This window comes from Berghia stephanieae, chromosome 11 (assembly GCF_034508935.2).
Source record: "Berghia stephanieae isolate SIO BIC M18660-M18661 chromosome 11, UCSD_Bste_1.3, whole genome shotgun sequence".
In the NCBI taxonomy this organism is placed as follows: Eukaryota; Metazoa; Mollusca; class Gastropoda; order Nudibranchia; family Aeolidiidae; genus Berghia; species Berghia stephanieae.
The window spans coordinates 21,113,809-21,140,151 of NC_088370.1; the positions used below are offsets into that span (position 1 = coordinate 21,113,809).

The 26,343-nt window shown below is 31.4% G+C and overlaps 1 protein-coding gene across 4 annotated transcripts in view; it reads left to right on the plus strand.

Annotated features, from left to right (window-relative positions):
• The window catches only part of LOC144956985 (uncharacterized), a 31,533-nt gene extending 6,250 nt beyond the window's left edge, over window positions 1-25,283 (plus strand). Inside the window, exons 4-8 of one of the 4 annotated variants that reach the window (XM_078887878.1) lie at window positions 2,158-2,205; window positions 8,410-8,511; window positions 9,847-9,907; window positions 16,634-16,669; window positions 24,220-25,283. In XM_078887878.1, coding sequence (XP_078744004.1) covers window positions 2,158-2,205; window positions 8,410-8,511; window positions 9,847-9,907; window positions 16,634-16,669; window positions 24,220-24,357 — 385 coding nt within the window. In that variant the 3' untranslated portion in view covers window positions 24,358-25,283. The remainder of the gene's footprint in view (window positions 1-2,157; window positions 2,206-8,409; window positions 8,512-9,846; window positions 9,908-16,633; window positions 16,670-24,219) is intronic. The other 3 variants (XM_078887879.1, XM_078887880.1, XM_078887881.1) reach the window with 3 other exon arrangements.
• The last annotated feature ends 1,060 nt before the right edge of the window (window positions 25,284-26,343 follow it).

Consider the following 26,343-nt stretch of genomic DNA (forward strand, 5'->3'; position numbering starts at 1 on the left):
AAGGGCTGGGGAAAAAAATTTGATTCTTGGCCGGATTTTAAACAGTCTCTTTGTTTGTAAAGTGAGTGCTTTTCTACTGAGCTATCTAGACTCATTTACAGTGGTAAAAAGGTGAATATTGTTATGAGAATGAGTCAAAATTGTGTCCTTAGCACTATGCAGGGGATTTTTGATGCTCAGTTCAATTAAAAAATGGATGCCTTTGATTTTTTATTGCAATTGACACTCTTACTCGTTTACTTGAGTTAGATGAGAATACATAAATTGCTCCTGTACTTAACACTGACATTGTTATTCTCTTATTAAGTCAGCAACATATATCTGACCTGTGAAATCCTCCACAACTATAGTGACTCACCAGTATTGGTCAACATTCGATCGATCAACCAACCTTCTTCAGTCCTGTGGAAATGTAAAAGAAAAACGTTCTTTAAAAAAATTAGCTGAGTGCTCTTCTCCAACTCTTTATAGTTTGACAAAATCTCCTGCTCCGTGAAGCATCATTGATGTGCAATGTTCACAGTCGGTAGCTTTCATGCTATTTGAGCCAGGGTGTCAAGGAATGTCTGTGCTGTTTTTAGGATTCTACAAAATCTTGACGTGTCATTTTCTCAATCATGACATAGTTGATATACAAAATTACAGGCAATGGGTTTTTGTTGATATTTTTCAGTGACCTGTTGCTATCAACTTTAGATTTTCAGATTTCCCACTGAAATCTCCTTTGACTTTGAAATCTCATTTTTGTTTGCCTTAGACCAAAAGATTTTGTCAATCATCCTGCTGACCTAACATTAGGTACTTTAGTAAGCGGCACCTTGGCACTTTAGTGACGACCTGATTAATGAGCTGAAATACAAATTTGAGTTTTTTAAAATCTTGAGACAATTCAGTTTTCCAGCATTCGCAGGTCTTACTGTATGTAGATGATAAGTAGATAACTACTTGGCCTTGAAAGCTAGTGGTTTTGCTCTCTTATTACAAATTTTATCCACATTTTGGTCTTAAAACTTCCTGTTGAAAGCTCTCTTTATTTTTTTTTTTTTTTTTGAAAACTTTTATTGATGTCAGATGTTTGAAAATTGATAGTCCATGATGCAAAATTACCTGGTTTTAAGTGTGACGCCTTATGGTCATCTGATCTCGTGTTTTATTTTTATGGGCAGTAAACTCAAACGTGTTCATCAAAAGTAAGTTAAATTTACAGAGTTTGTAGTTTTCATATGAATTGCTCACCATCATGTCATTAAGATTGTTGTGTCTGTTAGGAAAAGTCACATTTTTATATTTTAAAAAATAAAAGTTTATGTGCATGCTTTTAGCGGGTGGTTGGATGGGAGCATCACCCTTGAATCATATACCTATGCTTTTAAATATAAAATGGTCGCAATTGTTTTCGGACTACAGATTTCATTTGTTTTTATGTGAATAGCCGGATTATATTTCAGAAAAGTTTTTATTCTTACAGAGCTGTATTTACTCACAGGGTGCTTTTTCTGAATCACCTTTAATGTTGTAGTGAAGCTGACGGTGGCATTTATATCAATTTTCAATCACTTTTGGTTATTTCAGATTCGTTGTTTTTATTTCTTTCATCTCACCTTTATTATGAATGACTTTCAAATTTTAAAAGAAGAGAAAAAAAAGGGAGTCAAGAAAGCAAAACTTGTCTCTCCAGATGAGATTGATGTTTTTAAACGCAAATTTCATGTTCAATTCTCATATCTTCATCTTAATTAATGAAAAACAGATGGAAGACATATGACCGATGTTGGTCACTCTGCAATCGTTTGAAGTTGGCAATATAGGTTTTTTGTTCATGATATCGATTAATTTGTTCACTTGTTTGTTTGTTTTTTATCACTGGTGAAAAAAGGAGAGTTTAGTTTGAGGGGGGGAGGGGGGAGAAGTTTAATTTTTCAGTTCCTCAAAGGCTTTGTCGGATGTGCATGTTTTATTATAATGTCAGTGTGTTGCAAATTAAAGCTGTAGGATATGTTGATGAAAGTTTCAAACTGTACAAAAAAAATAATAATTGATACAACCTACATTTTACATCACCGCAATGTTCTGAAGGATGCAATTTAGAGGGTTGCTGAAGTAATGCATTCCTCTGTCTGACTCTTTTCTTACACTTGAACCTCCTCGTCTTGTCAGATATCAAAAGACCAATGACACTATTAATCAGGTGTGGCAGACTAAAGCGTAAGTTCCATTCTTTTCATTATTCATTCATTCATTCATTCATTCATTCATTCATTCATTCATTCATTCTTATCATCATTTATCCATCCTCATCATCAGTTATAACCAAATCCTTTGTTGTGGTACAAGTCAATATATGTTGTTTGGTGTTGTATGTCTGCCTGCACTCAACTTGACAATAAGTGGTATTACGTGTATTTGCATTCAAAGAGAGATCCGTTCTTGAGTCCATTTGAAGGAATGTATTTAGATTCGTGAATAGCATGGTGGATTTTTAAGTCTGTTTGATGTAATTGTGCAATTTATTCATTTACTTGTTATTTAGACAAATAGAAATTAAAAAACATTATTATTATTATTATTATTATTATTATTATTATTATTATTATTATTATTATTATTATTTTTAATTATTATTATTATTACTGGCTACCTGTAAAGTTTAGGATTGAATTTAAAATACTCACCCATGTTTTCAATTGCTTAAACAATTCCGCTCCTGTTTACCTTCAGGAACTTATCCACCTTTATGAACCCAGTCGAAATTTAAGATCTGCTAATTTAAATATCCTAAGGGAACCCCCAAAATCGTTAGTTTTTCATGAGAAATCCTTTGACCACCATGCCCCCCGACTGTGGAACTCCATCAATATTGAAACTAAAAATAGTGAAAATCCACTTATCTTTAGAAAACGGTTAAAAACTGAGCTTTTCTGTAGGGCATATAATTTGGACTCTTAGTATGTATTTCATTATAATATATTATGTTATCATCAAATTTGTGTGGTTTTAACATGCCAGTTCTATATTTGTATATCATACATGATGTGTTGATGTAAAGCGCCAGTGAGCAATTCCAAATTGGAACTAGGCGCTATATAAGTTCATTATATTATATTATTATATTATTATTATTATTATTAATTATTATTATTATTATTATTATTATTATCGCAGCTTGTAAACATTGACTGTTTTGAATATTTGCTCAGTCTGAAATCGGGAATAGATATTAAACTATTTAGCCATTATCTCGAAACTGTGGAAAGCAAATCATGTAGCATGCTGTAATCACTTTCAATGTTTACTCTTATCCAATGTCTGATGCTGTATAACCGATTGTCAATATTGTTTTCGTTTGAAGTTGTGGCGGAAGTCGATTGTTGTTGTTGTTGTTGCTGCACTAAATAGCCAAAATACAGAATTTTTACAATTATTTTTTTAAATTTTAAATTTATTTATTTATTTATTTTTTAAATTTATTTACACAAGGGCACAATAGTTTTTAATTTTGTTTACATTATATATATTTATTGTTTTTATATAGCTTTCTTTCTATATTATTTCGGACTCGTGATCTATGAACTGCATTGAGAGGCTTAAGGTGTTGTTGGTGATGATTGACTGGGATATCTAGGGAAATAATTTGGAACTCTGAAACAAACATTCCATCTACTTTATAGGCGATTTAAAAGCAATCTTTATATGTTCTAAATGTTTTCGTATTGATAAATTAAAAATATATATATAATTTAGTTAACAGTCGTATAATGTATGAAATACATTTTCTAGCTTTACATAGGGCATGTCTGCGCCAACCTTTTTCTATTGCATCATACAAGCATATTTTACATATGGATAAAGTTATAGCATTTAATGCATTCTTGTTATTCGTTTATCTGTTGTCATTTACAATATGTTTGAAATTTTAAGTAATGTTCATCGGCCATTTTGCTCTTGTTGTGACTTTCTGTTGTAAACTACCAAATTTTTATCAGTGCCATCAGTGTTGTTTGCCTTGCTGTTTTCAGTCTGAAAAATAAAATGGTGAAGTTATAAAACAGATGTCTGAAACCGTGGACTTTAGTATTAGCAATAAAAAATTAAAATATCGCATCTTATCTTCAGAAATGAATAGAATACGTAACAATAACCAGTTGTGGCTCAAATCCTTCCTCAGCAAACAAAATCGTTTTTGAAGAGCGGGTTCCAGCAACATTCCGCTCTTACATTTTAGTTCGTTTTATTTGGGGTTTTTTTTTTTTTTTTGGGGGGGGGGGTTGGTTTGTTTTTTTTTGTTTTGTTTTGTTTTTTTTTTGTTTGTTTGTTTTTTGCTTTTGCTTTGTTTTATTTTATTTTTTTTGGGGGGGTGGGGGGGGGGGGGCTGTACCATTTAATTTTGTTTGCTTGAGACAAAGGCCCATTTCAAGTTTTTGCCAACCTTCTTGTTGTTTTTTTTTTTTTTCTGTGTATTTTTATCAATATTAATGGGTTGATACAGGAATTATTTTTAATTTGTTTTGGTCCATTCATTGCTTGGAATTAAATTTTATATATATTTTGATTGTTATGATTTCCCAGTTATGTTTGGAGCCAATTTTTAGTTTATTATTTTTTTTTTTAATTCAGAAATGTTATATTTAGTGAATATTGCACATATTCGAACATGTTATCCCTTATCTGTCATGTACATGTGTATGTGTTAACTCGCTTATCTTTCTGTTTTGAATGAGCTTAACTGATACTGCCTTTCCTCTATTTCTTTTTTTTTTTTTTTACCTTTTCTTTTAATAATTTTTTTTTGTTTGTTTGAGGTGTGTGTTTGGGATGTTGGATGGGGGGGACATGATGGAATATGGATAATTTATAAGGTCAATGTGATGTGAAACTGAAACTTTAGTTAAACCTCAACAATAAAAACAAAAGCCCTTTATTCACAAGTTTATTCACAGACCTTATCAGTTTAGTAATAAGATTAGCAAAATTTGAAGTAGAAGGGTGGAGTAAGTGGGATTCTCTCATGGTTTGTAGGATTGTTTTTAAATTAATGATAATATACGATAACAATTTTTAACTTGTATGTAAAGACATGGGAAACAATTGTTTGCTTATGATTTATCGGAGATAATATCCTGGTGTATACTATAGATAGTATGCGCTTGGGTAAGAAGCTCACGACATTGCCATCCTGAAGTATAACGGACCAACACACACAAAATTATGTTTAACCTTAAACGTTTATAGTCTGGTTTAATACAGTTTAGTGAGAATTACTCATAAACGCGGATGTCAAAAACAATAACAAAGACATGAGTGATGTCAACTTCGTTCTATCTATACTCATCTTTTTCTGTTTTAAATTCTGGATTAAGACCTGTTGCGATTATGGATTCCCTATTTTATGTTATTTTTATTTATTTATTGTGTGTGTGTGCTTTTTTATGTCATAGTCCCTTAATGTCAAAAATCAGAAATTTGAAATGATATAATATATATAAATATATACGAATAAACACAACAATTCTAAATCTTTTTACTATCCCATTTTCTTCCTTTTTACTGGCGCTGATATAACCTTAATGTGTTGCAAGCGCCGTAAAACCCTTAAAAACATAAAACATACTTTAACTTTCACTTCCTGATGAGAGCGAATGCTCGAAACAATATTGAAGTTTGATCATAAGTACTTGAAATATTTTATAAATAGCTCCTTTTATCAAAAAGTTGAGCATTATTATCTCATGGTTTTTTGTTTTCATAATTTATGTTTATATAATTTTTAGGAATGTTGATCATAATAATGATGTCCGGAAGCATATCTAAATGACCTTTAGTGATATTGTTTTTGACCTCGTGTAGTGCACACAACCCAGTTAGAGCACCTTTTGACCCCCTCTTCACCCTTATAAAATGACTGTTAGATATTTTGATGTTACTTCTATTGCTTCATTGTAAAAGAGAAAAAAAAAGAGATTTTAAAAACTAAATAATTGAATTTCTTTCAGCCCCAGCCGTTAATTGATGTGGTTGTGATTCAATAGAATTTTTTTAAGGGATGCTATAAGACGCATAACAGGCAACTGGTACTGTATAACATGAAAATATGGTTCAATATGGCCCACTGTGGGCAATAAATGAAACATTGTGAAGCGCATTGAAGAAATGCGCATTATAAATGTTCATTGTTTCTGAGAGCACTCATCTGTATGTTGCTTATGCAGGTCTCAACAAACCAGGGATCTTGAATAATACCTTTTTTTTTCTTCTTAATATTGTAAATTTCTAAATTGCTGTTCTATACCCAATAAGCAAACAGTCATGCTCCACTTTACCAAGCACAATGTTGTACTTAATAGGGAAAATAAATTGTTATACCCTTGATTTGAAACAATTTTGTCATAATCCAAATATTCACTCATGCTCATTGATGTGGACTATGTTGACTTTTTTTTTTATTTAAACGCTTTATTTTGTGTTTGTAGCTGATTGTTTTTGGATTTACTTATTTGGTAATGTCAATATTTAAAAATATTTTAAAAATTTAAAATTTGAAACACTGTGTAAAAACCTGTAAAGGATGTGTGTTTTATGTGTAGATTTACCCGTTCCCCTTTTGTATACCCAGATGTTGTGGTCATTTGCATGTCAAGCTTTGCTGTTGAATCTTGTCCTTTTCTGTTTAAACAAGTCCTCTTTTTCATGAGTTTTTCTAAGGCACTTATAAGGACAGAAAATATCACGGTCAATAGTCTTTTGACAATCCCACTATTTTTGCCTCCTTTTGTCAAGCTCTCTAGTGACCTAAAAGTCTTGAAAGGTTTCTCCTGTTTTCCATACAGGGCAAATATTTTTTGGGTTTGTTTTTTTTTGCCACTAAACTGTTACTTCAGATATTGATCAATATTTGAAATTAAAATTTCCCAGCCAAATTTTTTTTTTTATAAAAGTGCTTTGTCTTTGTATGATTTAAAGGAAATGCATACGTGCCAGATTTATGTGAGCTCTTCTTTCTAAAAGAAGCAGAAGAGGAGGTTCCAAAATGTGAAGTATTTTCATTCATCTTTGTCTAGTGACAATCCATGCTGCTTTGAATTGCGATAACTGCAGAATATCTTATCAACGTTTTTGGAGATTTGTAAACACAAGAGTTGCCAATTTGTATTTTTACAAGTTTGCCACATGGAGTTGGAATAAGTATTTAGCAGGTCTCGTATGGCTTATAATGTGACTTATACTTGTCAATACGTAATCGTCAATGTGAACAAATTTTGGTAATATGGCCTGAATACCAAAAATGTTCAGCAAAATAAAAGATATGCTTCCCTATAACCATATTTCTATGGATAAAAATGTCACATATCAAAAGTTTTTCTATAACAGAAGGTGAGTGTCAGACCACAAGACACTGCCTTGTTTTGTAATTTTCTCGACTTCGTATTTGGTATTGATATACTGGTATGATTATATGACCATTTAATTTCAATCCGTTTTACATGGTAGGTTTTTTTACCTCTCATAATGGGCAGGAAGGTCACTTCCTGTGTCTTCTATCCTTCTATGTCTGTTTTCCAACTTGCTTTCTGTCTTTGTCTTGGAACGAGATTACTTGGTTTTGTCCTGACCCTGGCCAGAGTCCTTGGCTGTGAGGGAAACAGTCAAATGTATAGTCATAGTTTTTGGAGATGAAATTTTTTTCTTTGTAAATCAACTCTCTGTTATGCACTGTTATATTTTTGTTTTTAATGTATAATGATATGTAAGTGTTAGTATTTGAGTGTATTCATCTTAGTTAGATCCTGTGCTTGTGTCTGAATGAGACTTTAAGGTGATCTCAAACTAAGCACACTGATAGTGTGCTCTAGGAATCTTCATCTGTTTCCTATTTGAGTGATTTCCTTTGGTTCTTACTTTTTCTCATTCTTTTTATCTAGAATTTTTTTACTGTCCCATTTTCTTCCTTTTTACTGGTGATCTAAACGTGTTGCAAATGCCGTAAAACCCTTAAGAACAAATCCCAGGGTTTCCGCGGCCTCCTGAAGGACTCCTTGAGAACTCTGTGATATTGATATTACCGCCTCAATCTCCTTGAAAACTCCTTGATTTTCATATTTTACCACATCAGTCTCTTTAAAAACTTCTTGATTTTGATATGTTACCACATCAATCTCCTTGAAAACTCCTTGATTTTGATATGTTGCCATGTCAATCTCTTGAATTTTCATTTTACAACTCGTTGAAAACTCCTTAAATCCTTTTTAAATGTTATTATTTTGGCCCTAGCCCCCTACTTCATATTGGGGTAGCCATATTTATTGTTTTAAATGTGCATCTACTTTACCACGAATGAATGACTAAAATTAATCCATGAACAATGTAATATGCACAAATGGCATCGACCAAAATCTCAGATCTTCCTACTTCCAGATACCAGAAAACCTCGGCTGCAATGAAAACAGCATCTGAGAAAACATCCTCTGCCCTTAACAGTGTAGGTCAAGTGGTTGCCAAGAAGATGGGAGATCTGAAGTAAGTGAAGAGTTTCCTAATTGATGCTGTGCATTTATCCAAAATACTCAACAACATCCACCAGCCGAATATAACAGATCAACACGCAAAACTATGTATAACCAAAAAAAAAATAATAATAAAATAAAATTCCCTTTATTCATCCTTAAGGGGAAATTTGTCTTTAGGGTCTATTCCAAGGGAAGACTGGAATAACCCAGGAATCAGCTGCAAAGTGAGCTAGGGCGAGGTGACTTGCTCAAGGCCACACAACGCAGCGGCGGGTGATTGAACTCTTTACCTTTCGGGTGGGAAGCAAAGACCGTACCACTGAGCCACGCTGCCCCCTCCCTATACATGATAATAATAATGATAATACTTGATCGTTTGTAGTCTGATTAATATGATTTAGTAAGAACTACTCATAAAAATGGAACCCGCAGGGAATGAGAAAGAGAGGGTGGCCTAGATATAGTTGTAGAATGGCATTGATGGAAGATCTAAAAACTGAAACATGGAGAGAAGCTGAGAAGATGGCACAGAGCCGGTCAAGATGGAGGGGATTCGTCGATGGCCTATGCTCCTTACTGGAGTGAAGGGCCTGACTAACTACTCATAAAAATGGCTGGTTAAATACAATAACAAAGAGCTGAGTGACATCAATTTCGTTCCTTCTATAGTGTTTATTCATAAAAAGATTTTTACTGTTTATTTAATTAATTTTGTTATTTATATATACATATTTACTTACTAATTTATTTATTAGTTTATTTATTTTATATATTTATTTATTTATTTATTCGTATTATTTTAGATTCACTTATTGGTAGCAAACTGGAAAAGTCCTGCAAAAGTTGGGTTTTTTTTTTTTTTAATTTGACAACATTCCCTCTTGAATTTTTTAAAATTTTTTTTTTTAATTTTTTAGTTGTATCTCAATCGCCAGGAGGCAAGGCGATTCTGGGAAATGTTTAGTTATAAACTACTTTTTAAATTTTGCCCCATTTCTAAGTGTTTTTTGTTTGTTTTTATTTTAATTTGATATGAACATATGACAAAAAGACCAAAACATGTTTTTTTAGACCGATGATGATAATAATAAAATAAAACAAAATTCAACGGCATATTTAGCAACCTTTAGAAATTTACAATAACAAGACAATTTGCTGAAAAAAAAATATTTTAAGATTATTATTATTATTATTATTACTATTATTATTATTATTATTATTATTATTACTATTATTATTATTATTATTATTATTATTTTTATTATTATTATTATTATTATTATTATTATTATTATTATCATCATTATTATTAATGATAATATCATTATATTATTCTTTCTTCTAGAAATTCATCGACATACAAATCCTTTGATGAGAAAGTCCACAACACTTACGCATCTGTCAAGGTGAGTTGATAAATCGTCTCATGGATTAACACCAACTTTCTGTTGAGCTTTCAGTTTTGTTGAATCTTTCAGTTTTGTTGAATCTTTCAGTTTTGTTGAATCTTTCAGTTTTGCTGAATTGGTGGAATGATGAGTTGTTTTTTTTTGTTTGTTTTGTTTTTGTTTTGTTTTTTTGTTTTTGATTAGGAATAGGTGAGCTATTGGTTCAATCTTGTATAATGCCAGAGGTAGACCAAACATTGAAAAATGGGATGAGAGAATTTATATAGACCCAACATGGTGCTTTGCAGTAGTCATCGAAAAGTTAAAGACATTTTAACACTTGAATGAATACAATTTATTAAACTGAAAATAAGTCTCGATTTGTACTTTTGATGATTGTGACTGTTGTATGTTTAACCCTTTAACGACAGAACAGAATTTCTTTCAAATCATAAGTTTTTTCTCTTATTTTTTGTTACAATTTCAATTCTAACAAATGTCCAAATGAGTGCAGTTACAGCCAATGCAATTGAAGCATGGTCGTTGTTTATCTCTTAGTGAAGATAGTAAGAGTGGATGTCATGTTAGAACACAGCCTGTGAACAATTGAACTTTTCTACAACAGCGACGAGCCAAAGGAGAGTGCTGTTTTCAATTTGGATCAGTGATCCTTTAAATTTGTTATAGAAGCTTTTGAAAACACTGCAATGACTTTTGTCTTTCTGTGGCAGTTATTTTATTGTTTATCAAGCTCTGGTGCCAAACAGAACACATGCATGCATACATTTGTCTACAAGGCCTGTCCACTGCTTTTGTCTTGTTCATAATGTTGTGGTATTTTTAGAATTGATAAAACTGCGTGATAAAAAGATATAAAAGCAACAACAAAATATTGAATGCATTTTTTTTTAAAATGTTTTTTGTTGTTATTCAGTTTGCTTATGATATATTTAATTTCAGTTATTTGGCAAAAAAAACAAATAAAGCTTCCTTTTTTTTTTCCTTGGTCTGATACAGTTTCTATGTGTTATTTTCTTATTTTAACAATTATAATTTTGATAATCGTTATCATGCATGGAGGCATGTTATAGGGTTGACACGAATGATGCATGTAGCCTATGAATGGAATGTATGGAGAGATGTCTTAAGAAATGATCTATAGATCATAGACCATGCTCTGTTCCTCTCTCAATTTGAAGAGATCAGTCAGGATTTATATACAGCATCTATAGATATTATGCGCTCGGCTAAGAAGCTCACAACATTGCCATCCGGAAGTATAACGGACCAACACACAATACCATGTGTAACCATGAACTTTTATAGTCTGGTTAATAGAGTTTAGTGAGAATTACTCATAACACAGATGGCAAAAAACAATAACAAAGGCCCGAATGACTACAACTTCATACTATCTATAGTCTGGTAAAACACATTTTTAAAACCGCTTAGGCCAGAATACTTTTGCTTCACATATCATATTAAAATTATCTTAAAAATTGGCTTTCCTTGTCAAAGCATTTATTTATTTCTCTTTGGCTGGAGAACCTTTATTTTATTGCAAATATTGATTGAATAAGATGACCCCCCCCCCCCCCTATCCCCTCCCTCAGTCACTCAGTTATATTACATGATAAAGTGCAATAGATATATTTGTGACCATGTCACAAAGTATTACTTAGAAGAGAATAAATGATCAGAAGTAAAAATATCTGTGTATAAAAATCAGAATCAAAATGAAATAAGTTTATATATTGTTAATTTGTCCTTAGCATGGTCAAAAAATATTCCAAAGTTCAAAATATAGGTTCCCTGGAATGAAACGTTCCTTCCTTTTCATTAAGATTTATTGAGTCAAAGTGACAGTTGAAAATCTGCAAAAATTCATAATTATACAAACTTTTCATAATATTAGGCAGGTCTGTATATATGTGATGATAAATGTAAAATTTATGTGGTTGTTATCAATAAATTAATAAATAAAAATATAAATGAATAAATAAATGCATAAAGTCATCTCAAAAAAAAAAAAAAATCTGAGATTTTTAAAATCAGTTTTATTTTGGACAAGTTTGGGGTCATTTTAACAGATCATTATTTGACGTACAAATTCTCTGGCCAAAATGTTTGAAGTGAAATGTGCTTTTATCAGAGTATGACTGTATTCGACACCAATTTTGATTGGCGAGTAAAATTTGTAATCAGGAGGGAAATAAAACCAAAAAAACCCATTAAACTTGACGGCTTATGGGTAGTCTCTTGAGATCTTGTAGTGCCGACTGTTTGTTTAAGATTTTAGATGGGTAGTAATGTTATTGCTGGCTTGATCATTTCATAGTGGTAGTAGTAGATTGTCTGTTGTTGTTATTTGGATTTGACCTTGTTATGTGATGTGTTTTTGTTCGAGTTTACTCTTTCATTTATTTATTTTAAAGATGGGTCATTTTATATGAAATAGGAAAGATTTTATGGAAGCTCGAATCATGAATGAGTTATTGTCATAGCGATATAGTTAAGCTCTTTGAGGTTACGACGAAAGGCGCTATTGTAATATGTTTATTATTATTATTGACAGATTACATTTTTACCTGATTTCATCCAATGCAAATTAATATTTAAAACTTTTTTCGCTTATTATTATTATTTTTTTTTTTTTATTTATTTATTTTTGTAATTTATTAATAGTCGCATTTGTTTTATTATTTGAAAAGTATATTCAGATATTATTCTTACATTGTGAAAGTAGTTGAGGTCTGTAAGATAAAAATGACATGCAACATTAGACATATAAATGACACAGAAGACATCCAAAAAAAATAAAAGAAACAAACAAAACAGGCAAACCTAAAACAATCAAACTTAAATGAATCTTTTAGTCTGTTACTTAGAAAAAAAAACCCCAATAGAATAGTGCTTCAATTGTTTTGTTTTATTCTTTTAGAGTTAAAGTATTGGAAGTAGGATTGCTTGTCCAGTAAAACTAATAGTAGCCCCTTTTTGGCTTTCATATTTTACCTTATTTCTTATTTTTAATAAGAAAAATGAATCACTATTAACCATCATCATTGTAGGTGTGTGTGTGTGTGTGTGAGGATGTTGTGATGTATTTTGTGTTTTAATTTTACAATACATTTTTTTTAATTTGACAAAATGAACTCGACTACAGCCTTATTAAGCTTGAAATAGTGAAACTGGGTTTGAGCCCATTATTGGCGTTGTCATGTTAAGTCCCTGAAAAAGAACTCACATTTTCTCAAGTCAAATGAGTGCCTGGCCAATAACTGCTCGTGTCTCATCTTACTTTGTAAGCATTGTTGTTGGCTTCAACCCCTTTTTACTGTTTGCTGAAGCATTAAGTGGACCATGCCGTGTAAAAAAAACTTCAGAAAGGGGGGGGGGGAATTTTTAATCGATCAAAGCAACCATTCCAATAAGCGTTTACAGGCGGAATTTGATATTACTCCAAGCAAACCTCACACCAACCATTTTTGCTTAGAGATCTGTAATCTCAATATGACTATGTGGCTTCTGTGAAGCACGAGTCACAAAGCTGTTACTGGTGTCCTGGTGAAAACCGGGTCTGTTGTCGTAATCAGATAGGTAGTGAGAATATGATGGTTTTTAAAAGAAATTCTGTCTTGTCGCAAGAGGGTTTGCAGTTTAAGTACAATTAATTCATAGGTAAACGACTGTCAATCAATATTTTTTTCATGAGTGGCTCGTGCTTCAACTTCAATCATGCAAGTCCCAACTCTGTGCAGTCGAAGATAATGACAACTGTGAGTGTGATGAGGAATAATGGACATGCCTAAGCCTTCATTTTTGATCTTATCCATTTTTTTGGTCAAAATCCATTCGGTCATTAATTCTTCTGGTATTTTTGAGCGGAGAATCCCTTATTCTGATGGTGCTTGAGAAAAACGAGTTAAGATTAGCTTCCACTTGTGATTGTGACTGCAGGACCTGTACTTCCCTGTGTCCTTGTGTCACTTGAAATGAAAAGTTTGGATTGCATTTCATTTTTCTGTTATCACTATTTCTAAAGGGTAGTAGACAATTTTTATTGTCTGTTTAATGCTACAGAAACTGGGATAAATTCAGGCTCTACTACACCTTTTTTGTTCTTTTAAAAAAATCTTTCCAATTATTTGTAAAGTGCAATGTCTTCTTGCAGATGTTCTCTTCAAAGTTTAACCCATGATTGTAAAGGAAGCATTTTTTTTTATGTTTCTTGTGAAAATTGTTATCGGGGCATAATGAACTCAACTACAGCCTTATTAATCCTTTAAAAATTGTGAAACTGGTTTGAGTTTGAGTCTATTATTGGCGTTGTAATGTTAAGTCCCTGAAAAATAAAATTCACATTTTCTCAAGTCAAAATGGCTTGTGTTTGTCGGGGGGGGGGGGGGGGGGGGGGTTTGTTTTTTTTAATTTTGTTTATTTTTGTTTTAGCTCATGTCATGGTTAAAATCTAGAAACTGAATTGGAAAAAAGAGTGAAAATATCTGAAAAGGTTGCAATAGTTCAGATATAGCCTTTTGTTTTTCTTTTTAAAAAAACGCAATTTTCACATTTGCTTAGCTTTCATTCAGGAGAAAGGTAATTGAGAAGAAAAAATAGATCAATCCAAATCCCTTTGATTTTTGAAGACACTCGTCATAAAGTATGGATTTGTACGGCACACTTGTTGTCGCAACTGATGAATGATGAAATTCCCTCTTCCACCTTTCACTATGTTGTAGTCTCCTTTAAGCAATTTTTTCAATTATGTTTATTCTCATTTCATGTTTTGGGTTGGGTTTTTTTGTTTTTTTTGTGGGTTTGGTTTTACTTTTCGTTACCATTTCATATTTAATTCCATCAAATGATATTTTTTCTCTGTGGCCATTATTTATCATTTAGATGTACTGCTCAGAGCGTTTCTATATAATTTCCTATCTCGCTATTTTAATCAAACTGGATTCATTCTTGACATTTTCTTTTTCCGCTGTATTTCACTATACTAAATGCCAGTTTAACATGGAAATGTGGCTTTCGTGATACGGTGTGAGCTGCTATCTAATCATTTTTTAGATATAATTTAACTTTTTAAATTTGGCCTGATGACTTTTACAGATTATGATAGTTTCCAAAAGATTTTTTTTTTTTTAAATTCTGAGTAGGCGCTATTTGGTGCTAAATATCTGAAGTTATTCATGTTAATATCCATTTTTGAACTAGGTTTAAAAATATTTATATATTTTTCATTCTTTACTGCACTTTATAATACATTTATTATCATCAATTTCCCAATACCGTTACAACCAGATCCCAGTATGTTTGGTTTTGTATTTTTTTTAAATGAAGTTTTCAATGTATGTGAGGCTTGCTAGTAGATACCCTTGTCCTTATCTAGTCCAATTTTTTTTTTTAAATATTTTTTGGTGTTGTTGTTGTCTTGGTTTTGTTTCTAGTCATCAAATCTCAGCAAGCAGTTGGTTGGCTTGTCAAATAGAAGGGAAAAAAATTACTTTAAAATTCAGTCTTTCTCAATGTGGCATCGTATCTCTGGCTTTTTTTTTTATTCCCTTCATTAATCTACAGGGGTTACTCGATTGTTGAGACTTTGTTGAATATAAGCATTGGGTTTTCCTAATTATTTACTAACTCTGTGTTGACAGATTTGTTTGGCCAATAGGTTTAATGTTTAATTCCCATCTGAAGAAGGCAGATTATATTATTATTATTATTATTATTATTATTATTATTATTATTATTATTATTATTATTATTATTATTATTATTATTATTATTATTTTATTATTATATTATTATTATTATTATTATATTATTATTACTATTATTATTATATTATTATTATTATTATTACTACTATTATTATTATTATTATTATTATTATTATTATTATTACTACTATTATTATTATTATTATTATTTTGTGTATTTTTTTTTCTCTGCTTTGTGTATCATTAACTCATTTTCCCCAGTTTTCAAACTTGTGTTATGTACAGAACAATACAGGCCCTAGTCTGATGGGATACATATAGGAATGTCAGTGTTATCATTTGTACTTGGAGATAAGATTTTACAATTTGAAGAATTCAACATGTCTGAAATTGGGTTGCAATCTTTGAGTCTAATGTTTATAATGTAATGATAGACGGTTCTTATTTATGGTGTGACAGTAGTTTCCATTCTTGTTATTTTTTTTTTCTCTTGGATTTCATATTTGCTGATGATCTCAAATTTTATCCGGCTGGTGAATTTGAAGGTTTCCAATAAAGTAACATTTTTTATTATTATTATTATTGTTGTTATTATTATTTTTGTTATTATTATTATTATTATTATTATTATTATTATTATTTATTATTATTATTATTATTATTATTATTATAATTTTTATTATTTTTATTATTATTATTATTATTATTATTTTTATTATTATTATTATTATATTATTATTATTATTATTATTATTTTATTATTATCATCATCGTTATAATTATTATTATCCTAAGACTTCTCTTCATTTGTCGTGTTTAGGTCTCTTATTGTCTGATGCTTTTTATCATATCCAGTCATCGACAGATCGTTTGAAAAACAAATGGCAGAAAAAGTTATTTTCTAGTTTCCACAACTTCCCCAACCTACGTAACACTTCGAAATCAACACTTTCCCTATCCCCCTCTTGTTGTCTGTCATTCCTCTCATTCATATTCTATGCATTCTCCATCCATTTAGTCGTCTCGCTCCATCGAAGGCCTGAAGGAGCGATTGGTGAGTGTCATTCTCATTGTCTTCACATACACCACATTCTAGGCGTCCCAGAATAAACATTACTCTAACTCCGACATTAGTCGATGTTTATATATATATATATATATATTTTAATTTTTTTTTAAAGAAAAACCATCTTTTATTTATAATATCCCAAGAGTGAGATATATTGTCATTGAAGTGACCCTCGACATTACAATTTTTTATAGTTGTCATCAGCAAGCTTTTTAATATGTGCTGCGTGAGGCATACCTTTGATTTTCACAACCTCTGGGAATATTTTCGGTGTTATTAAATCATAAGTTTTAAATAAAAATTTTGGGTTTTCAATTTTTTTTTAGTAATATTAAAATGTTATTGAACATACTCCATAACCGTTTGGTAGTTTAAATAATATATCATTTTTTATGAACGCAATCCACTTAACGAAGTCAAATTAATGCGTTACTATCCCAGTGAACTAAATAAATTTTTGTAAGTCTTCCCAATTCCATCTTGTGAGACAGAAAAAGTAGAATTGTGGCTGGAAGAAAAAAAATTAATCATATTCTTGAACCATGGGTTCTATTGATAAAACAAAGATATAATGTGAATAGGTTTGTTTTGGGACCTGCTTTTCTGTGTACATTCTGACTCGATGTTTTTATGTTCATCCTTGATTATTGTTTTTTAATCACTTATTTGTTGTAAGTCATGTGTGAGAGAGAAAACACTTCTTTTCTCTCTTTTTTAAATTTAAATTTAGCATCTGAGTGTTGGAGTAACTCTACGTTTAAACTATAAATAGCAGTTAAATATTTAATTCAATGAAAAATTTTAGGGAAACAATAAACTGAAAGAAAAATTGTTGCCGCTTCCCCCATAAAAAGAAGTTGTAATTTTCCCTGGGATTTACTGACAAAAAAAAAAACTCCATAAAACATTTTCAGTCATTACAAACATTGATAGACATAAGCTTAACTTCCCTGGCCTTAAATTCTCAAAGATGCTTCATCATCATTTTACGTGGGTTTTACCTTTAGCTCTCTAACAGCGTTACTGAGATTTCAAAAAATTATTAATCGTAATTTTTCCCTTAATTTTTTGTTTTGTTTTTTGTTGGGTTCTTTTTGGTTACAAGGGAACAGTAACTGTAACACAACAATGCAGCAAGGAAGTTCTCAAGTCCTAGAGCTGTTACTGCTCTCTTTATGAAAACATTAAGAAATCGATCCATATTAACAAAACTACAGCTTCCTTTTTGATACATATTTATTGTCATTGATATTTATGTTCTTGCTCCACTGTAATGGCTGTCATCAGAGCATGCATCGTCATCGTCACTGTATTCATCCTATTGCCTTAGTAGATAATGCATGAGGTTGTTGTCTGTTGCATCAATGTTGTCTGTTAAACTGCCATTACTGATGCCTTATCATTGTCAAGAAAAAAAGAGAGAAATATTGGGTTGAGAGGGGGCTTTTTTAAACATCGTCACTCTTGATTCTTGACTTTACTCTTGATTCTTTGCATTGCATATTGGAGATTTCCAAGTTATCATGTATCTGTCAGATGTGTTATTGATTTAATTGGTATAGTCTATATACCAATTTTTTAAAGGTTCAATTCCTTTACCTCTAGATTTGGATTTTAACCCGAGTTGTTCGAAGGCGAATTGTGAGAATCGCGTGTCTTTACTCGCCTTTGGATTGTTGTCCTAATATATCTTCATCAGATTCACTCTGAAGCATTTCAAGTAGCTATCATCATAACTCGTACTTTTTGGATAGAATGCTAGAACCAGTCTTTTGCAAAGCACTTTTTACTTCTTTTAACAGTATGTAGTAACAGGTCCAACTGCTTGCTCAAAGACTGCTGGGTGGGAGGTGTCCAACTGTCTGGTTGAACACTTAGATCTAATTTAGGTCATCTTGTGAGTCCAAGATCCTACTGCTACACCAAACGCACACTGACATGTTATTAGGAAGTAATGATTTATATTAAAATCATTTTAAATCTTCCGTTTTGGGCAGGTTTGTTCCAATTTGACCAAAAAAAAATATTCGAAATAATTTGGAGCATCTGAGGTTTACATTAAAAAATTTAAAAATTTTGGCCTGATCTTCTTGACAAACCAGAAATTTGATTTTGTCTGCACCCTTGATGGAGGCATTCTTCTTGTTTATCCGGTTATTCAATGTTGTTGTTGACACTCAAACTTGATATTCCTGTTTTGTTTACAGATGCTTTTATGTGCCAACAGTAATAATAATTTTATGTTGTTTTGTTTTGTGGGGGATTTTTTTTTCCCCCTTTGATCGTGGGCTGTGTCATTTTCTATCTTTTTGAGAAATTGTATGTGTCACTGCAATTTGGTAATACTAATGTACTCAAGAGTTTTTAGCAGTCTCCAATAGTCCTGTTAAAATAAGTGATTTTGGAAGAATGTTTGGTTTTGCAAATAAGTTTTATCTCCCAATCAGGCAATTTATTACTTGGTGGATATCACCACCGTTGTAGATGTATGTGTTTGTTTCTTTTTGTATTTTTTAAAGTAGACGCGTCTATATATTTATTTCGTTTGCTAATGGATGTAGGTCACGTCTGATATTATTATTTATCCATGTTATGATGTTTCACTCTCAATAATTTTATTTGACTTATAGTTGTTGTTTTTGTATTGTGTTTTGTTTTGTTTTATTTACTTATTTATTTATTTGTTTATTTGGTTTTTATTATTTTAAATTCCCCAATATTTAAAAAAAATGTTTCTAGATATATGTATGTCGCGCATGATGTCTTGCTTGTATATTTATAGTAAGTCAAGCAATGTTTCACGTATTCATAAAGTAAAGGAGGCTTTAGGGTTCACCACTTTTTGATTGAGCTACATCATTGTTTTCTGACCATTTTCTGATTTGTTTAACCTCCTTTTAAATTTTGAATATTATTATTTTTTTAAAATTACGATTAATTTAATAGCGTGATGAGGATTTCATTTCTTCATCAATCCACCCCCCCCCCCCCTTAACAAACAAAAACAAAACAAACATACATATAATGTTCTTTGCAATATCAAAAATACTTTTATTTTCTTAGTTTGGCCAAAGAAATTTTTTTAGTTCACATTAAAATAACCACCAGCTTTTCTTCAAGTCTTCACTCATCATATAGACTTCAAATAAGCTGTGGGAAAAAGCCTCAGGTTTTAGACTTTCAGGTCGTTTTACTCAACTACAAGTATCGTGTAAAAGTGTCACTCCACTGTCCCGAGAGATTTTTTGTCCATTTTCAAAGTTGATAAAACAACTCAGTTACTCAATCATAAAGAAAATTGGCATTTCACATAGTTTTTTTTTTACATGTACGAATTAAAAACAGTGTAATCATATGCATATACTATGTCTCAGAAAAATGTAGATGATGGTGGGGTAAAACTAGCCAGGGTCAAATACCGAGATTGTCGGTGTTAGGGTTGAGTGTTTTAAATCAAACCCATAGTCAGACCATAGTGCACCTGGAGATATGGAAATTTGTTATTTCACGTCAGATTACAACTTAAACAAATGTAAAGATGGTAAGGTCTGATGGATGATTACTAAAATGATTATGATAGATAAGCAAGAAAAAGACAAAGGGGAAACTGAGGCCAGTCTATTGTGAAACGTTTATCTGATTATCATATCTGTTGTGTGTAGTTAATGGTAATGCCTATCCTTTGATACTGTAGATAACCACTGATTATAGGTAGCCTCTTTTATCTCTCCCTTGGCCGTCAACGAGGTTAGATAATGCAATTGTAGTATAGTAAATTGTATGTAGGTCCTACTATGTGTGTGTGTGTTATGACTGTGGTGTGTATGTGTCGGTGTGAGTGTTTGTGACTTGAACAAAGAATTTATGTTATCAACATATTAACATGTTTCAATCTCAAAAACTTTGATTACAGAATTACAGTAAAGTCAACACTCTTAAATTCAACTTCTGCTTTAAATCAATCAATCTTAGAGATTTTTGCTACTTTTCGAAATTGGAAAAAAAAATGTATTAAAAATGAGCATGTACATAGATAGTTTTATTCAACTATCATTAACATCCAAGAAATATAAAACATTAGCTTTGATACTATGCCTATAATTTGTCTCATTAAAATGTAATAAATAGGCATGGGGTAAGAGTAACATGGGTATACTATGGCTATATAGTCAAAAATTGAAAACATTAGCTTTGATACCACGCCTATTATTCAAGTCAGAAAAATGTAATAAATAGGCATGGGGTAAAAGTAACCCTGGTAAACTACGGATGATATAGTCAGTGTTAGGGGTGAGTGAGTTAAGTCACCACCTCTTGTTAACCTCTTGATGATTTGATTTTGCCAAGGCTTTAGCTGTAGTTTATTGTAATGGCAATGAGATAAGCATGTGAGCATGTATGTTTTTCTATGCAAGATTTTTTAAATTTTTATTTTTTTTTTTTTTTTGTAAATCATCGTCAGCACAATAGTACATTTATAATGAATTAGGTAGCTTTAAAAGAACCAATAGAAATAATGAAAGTAGGTCTGTGACATTGGGCATTGGGTGTATCTTAAATTAACTCTTTAGTTTTTTTAAGTGGGACTTAAGTGACAAATGAGTTTAATCAAAACTGATGTCTTTTATAATTATTATTATTATTATTATTATTATTATTATTATTATTATTATTATTATTATTATTATTATTATTATTATTATTATACTGCCATTTAAAGAAAAAGCGATGTATCTCCATACTTTTTAATGTGATGAAAAACATGAAAAATATTTTGCATCGTGTAATATCGGGCATGCATCAATTTCGTTTTAACCGGAGGGGGGGGGGGGGTTTCAAGTTTTGCTACAGATATACCACCCCTTGTCTTTTACACAACATTATTGATGTAATACGTAATTAAAACAAAACATTGAAAATTAAGGATTTGTCAAATACGTTGCTCTCTAACTGTCTACTATAGTTTATATATATATATATTGTAACATTACTTGAACACTGTGTAACATCTGATACAACATGAAAATGATAACATTAACAGTTTGTATTTGATTTCACCAGTTCATTCATTATCTGTATCGAGTTACTCAGGAATATATAATGTTACCACCCTCACTTCATTCATCAATCTATATATAATATTATTGGCTTGCTCCATGTACAAATCATTGTCCTAGTTTTTCCACTTGTCCCATTCTTTTATACATATAATGTTCTGTCTTTTTTATTCTTTAATTTCCGCGACTGTTTTGGATATATTCAAATTCTATTACTATTGTTTTTATGGTACAGGCCACTCCGGATAATCGCAACACTTTGTGATCAGTGAAAATGTTGTGATTAACCAAAGTTGCAATTAACTGAAATTGAGTTTCCAATCCTCTATTGCAATATTTTACACATATATAGTAAACTCAAAACTAGTTGTAAACATTGTTCTTAATCCACAACAGACTGAGCAATATGATATGGCAGCCCTCTATAGATTTTGTCAAGCAAGAGCAGATTTGATTCAAATCAACATCTTATTCAGATTTGATTCACTGTCACACTTTCGTTCTCAACATTCGTAAGAGTCAAAGAGATTAGCCGTGGTGAGAGACAATAAGCTCTCACCAATCTCGTTGGTCACGATGCACTGTTGTCAATCCCAAAACAAAGGATATCGCTCAGCCTCTCTTTACAACTGTCATTGTCTACCTGTTGTGAAGACTATGCCCAGCCCCTCGCCTCCTATCTTATGGTCACAGATGACATCGCAAATCCATATTGCAAAGCCCCGACCTCTTTTGTCTCTAATAGAGTGGTGACACACTACTGTAGCATTAAGTCCCGCTTACTATCGATTTTTCAACATGTCACGATTTCTTCCACTATGAAATCATGATATTTTGCTAGATTGATTTCTTGAATTTACCACTTTTTGAGGGCGAAAATTTGTTGCGATTAGCCAAAGTTTCTTGCAATTAACCAGTGACTTTTATATAGATTTAATTACATTTCTTGGGAAATGCTGCGATTAATCGAAAGTTGCAATTATCCAGAGTGGACTGTGTTGTTGTTATTATTATTATTATTATTATTATTATTATTATTATTATTAATTATTATTATTATTATTATTATTATTTTATTATCATTATTATTGTTATTACCTTTATTATTATTATAATTATTACTGCTACTACTACTACTACAACTGTCATCATCGTTCTCATTATTGCTACAGTACTGGTTGGATTCTGTCTCACTGAATTCCAGCACACTCACCAATGCGACACACTGGAACTGTGTGACTGAATGTATTGGTTATATGAGCATTGGATTTCGGCACGCTTTTAAAAAAAAAATTTTTTTGCTTCTCCAGACATACGTTCTAGAATCTAGCAGGAGCGAGGACTAGTTTATTGCCCTGCCCTCTGTTCATTTCCCTATGTATTGATCCATTTATCTATCACCTCATCCACATCCATTCATTCATTCACGCCTCTATTGATTCATCTTTCAAGGTAGTTATTCGTTTAACTCACTCATCTCTAACACCGACTATATCCGTAGTTCACCCCGGATCACTTTTACCCCATGCCTAACTATTTATTACATTTTTAAGAGACAAATTATAACTAATATTTTTAGTTTTTACATGTTAATGGTAGTTGAATAAAACTATCTATGTACATTCTCATTTTTAATTCTTTTTTTTCCAATTTTGAAAAGTAGTAAAAATCTCTAGGATTGAGTGAGTTAATTGCCTTCAGTATCGTTGATCAATTGCATATTCGCTGTTTTTATTATCTTTGTAATCACCATCAGCCAGTTTGGGATGGTGGGGATGGGGATGCTGGCTTTACTTCCCTTTGGGCTGGGGGGGGGGGGTTGGTTCTCTTCTTGCTGTTTCTTCCATCTCACTACATATTTTGTCCTCTTTAGATGTCCTTGTAATGGATGTAATGCAAATGTTTCTGCTTGATCCCCTCATCTCTGACAAAGGGGAAACCCGAAACATCCACATTATATAATATGTCTTTTAAAAAATGAAATTGAAGCTTCCATTTCATTATTATTTTTGTTCTTGTACTGGAATGAGACTTCTTTAGTTTTGCATAGGATAGGCCTGGGGTCTTTTGCTGGTAGGGTGACATCTTGATGAATATACTTTTTTGTGAAGGATATACCATATATATTTTTTTATATGACATCTCAATGTTCACAATTGTTTGCTATTAATATGTAACCATCTGAGTGTGTCCTTTGAGGTAGAGATTTCATAGGAATTGGGCTTTTCAAGCAATTTTAAGACTAAACGCAGATTGCTTTATCTTAGTTCCATTTCTTTTCTTTTTTCTGTATAATTGGTCACCTTTCTTTGCTTCTTCTTTGGCTCATGTAAGTGTAAACTCTAGTTCGGTCATCTTTCAACTACCTATCTCTTCTTTTTCTTTGTTTTTTTTTTTTTGTTTTTCTTTAATTTGTTTTGGTTAAAAAGGATTAAATTCTATCTAAAGAATTCTGTTTATTTATCAATTCTGTCGCAGGCCAAGGTGACAGGGAGCCGATCCTCAAGTGAGATAGACGAGGCATTCCGCGATGCTCATGTAACCAATGACGGAGCTGTGGTGACGACGCCGGAAGCAACCGCTGACCTCACACCAAGCCCCCAGCCTGAGAAGTAGAGATGTGTCGACTTGGAAGATATCGTCAATAACAAAAGACAACACAGACCTCTTTCTTTTTTTTTAAAACAAAATTCTCACCCAACTAGCACCATACTGGCCAGTTAAGCTGCTACAGTTACTGTTGATGTGCAAGCTGTCATGCATGCGTGTGTCATTTGTAGACATGGTCGTTTGTCATCAGAATAGGACCGAGAGATAATTTTTATTATTATTCTTTTTTTTCTTTCCATTTTCTATCTTTTTTAATTTAAAAATTGATGTGGGTATTTTTAATCATCCATTTAGAGTTCAGTTTTATTTTTATTAGGATTAACCATATTATCTAGAAAACTCATTAATAATACGGTCATTGCCTTTAAATTTGAATTTATATTTTTTTTCTGTTTAATTGTGTTGTTGTTTTTTTTCCAATGTTTTTTTTTTTTGCCTTTTATTTTTGCTAATTGAAACTCATTATTCCAATGGTTAATGAAATATAACTTTTTTTTATTTTTTTTTTAAAATTAAACTGTGTTTGTCTCATTAATTAAACGCCCATGACTCTCTGCCAAAGATGATTTTTTTTTTTTCGACATTATAACACTCAGTTATGGTCAATCTAAGGTAAACTTGTATACAAACATACAATTTGATTTGAGGAAGAATGGAAAAAAAGGTGATGAATTTCATGGCAAGGTCTATATCAAACCTTTTCATGATGTCTAAGGGTCATGTCTCTCTTTGAAGTCTTGTCTTTATTACAAATATTTTTAATCAATGAATACCCTCTTTCCATATTACATCTTTTTAACATTTTAAAAAATAACTATCTTTAATCGCATTGTAGTCACTTATTTTTTTTAAACCAAATAATGGAGTGAGTTAGTAAGCTTGGCTATTCGACAACAGTGCTGTTTGTTGGGAAAGAAAAAAAAAAGGAAAAATATAACATTATTATTGATAATATTTCAAAAACACAGACAATGGAGGCTGCACTCATGTGTGGATTGACTCACAACCTTTGACCTACAGGTTGATGATAACTTGGTTGTTTTACAATGACGGTGACACTTGATCACGTCATAATGATCAATGGTATTTTGCATTTCTTTGAAAATGATTATTTACATTTTGTCATTTTATAATACATCGTAATCACATTTGTTAACCTCAGAATCATCATCATCATCATCACTTTTTTTTTTTTGTTCGGAAAAAAAAATAATTTTACTCTATTCCTCCACCCTTAATAATATTATTATAATTATAATAATCTTGTGATGTTTGTTTTGTATACCATCTAATTTGTTTATCAAGATCAATTTTGAATGTTTTATTCATTCACCACGTCATTTAACTTTCTATGTCGTTGAACGGTTGGTGTAAGTGTTTTAGATTTAGATAGAGCCAAATCGTTTACTATCATGTATAAATCATGTCTTTGGTGTAATATTCGGTCGAAGATTTGACTTGATTCTACAGGGCTTCTAGTTTCGACTTTGTTCTATTTTTATTACAGTGCTGAGTATGTTGGATTCATGATCTTAGAAATATTTTTTTTTGTCTTTAAGAGATTAAAAATTAGAGTATAAGTATAAGGTAAGATGGGTTAAAATGAGATCAGATAAGACAAACTTTATTCATCCATTAACGGAAATGTACAATGGCGTGTTGACATTTCTATTGATGGTTGTGCTGAAGTCAAGACCTCGTGTTGAAAAATGACACAAGTTAAATAATTGTCTATTAAAAACACTCTACTTTGTCTTCTTTGGTGTAAAAAAAAAAAAAAAAAAAGAAAACAGCAGTGCAGTTGTGCATTTTTGTTTCTTCGTCATTTGTTTTTAACCACGGCCTGTTGTAGGTATGTAGTTTGAAATATGATAACGATGTTAATGTTAATGCATAGAGCTGTTTTTCTGAAATGTAATATGAAGAGTTCATCGATTTGTAATAAATGATAACATGAAGTTGAATGTTAGCTTCAATTTAATTACAAAAATA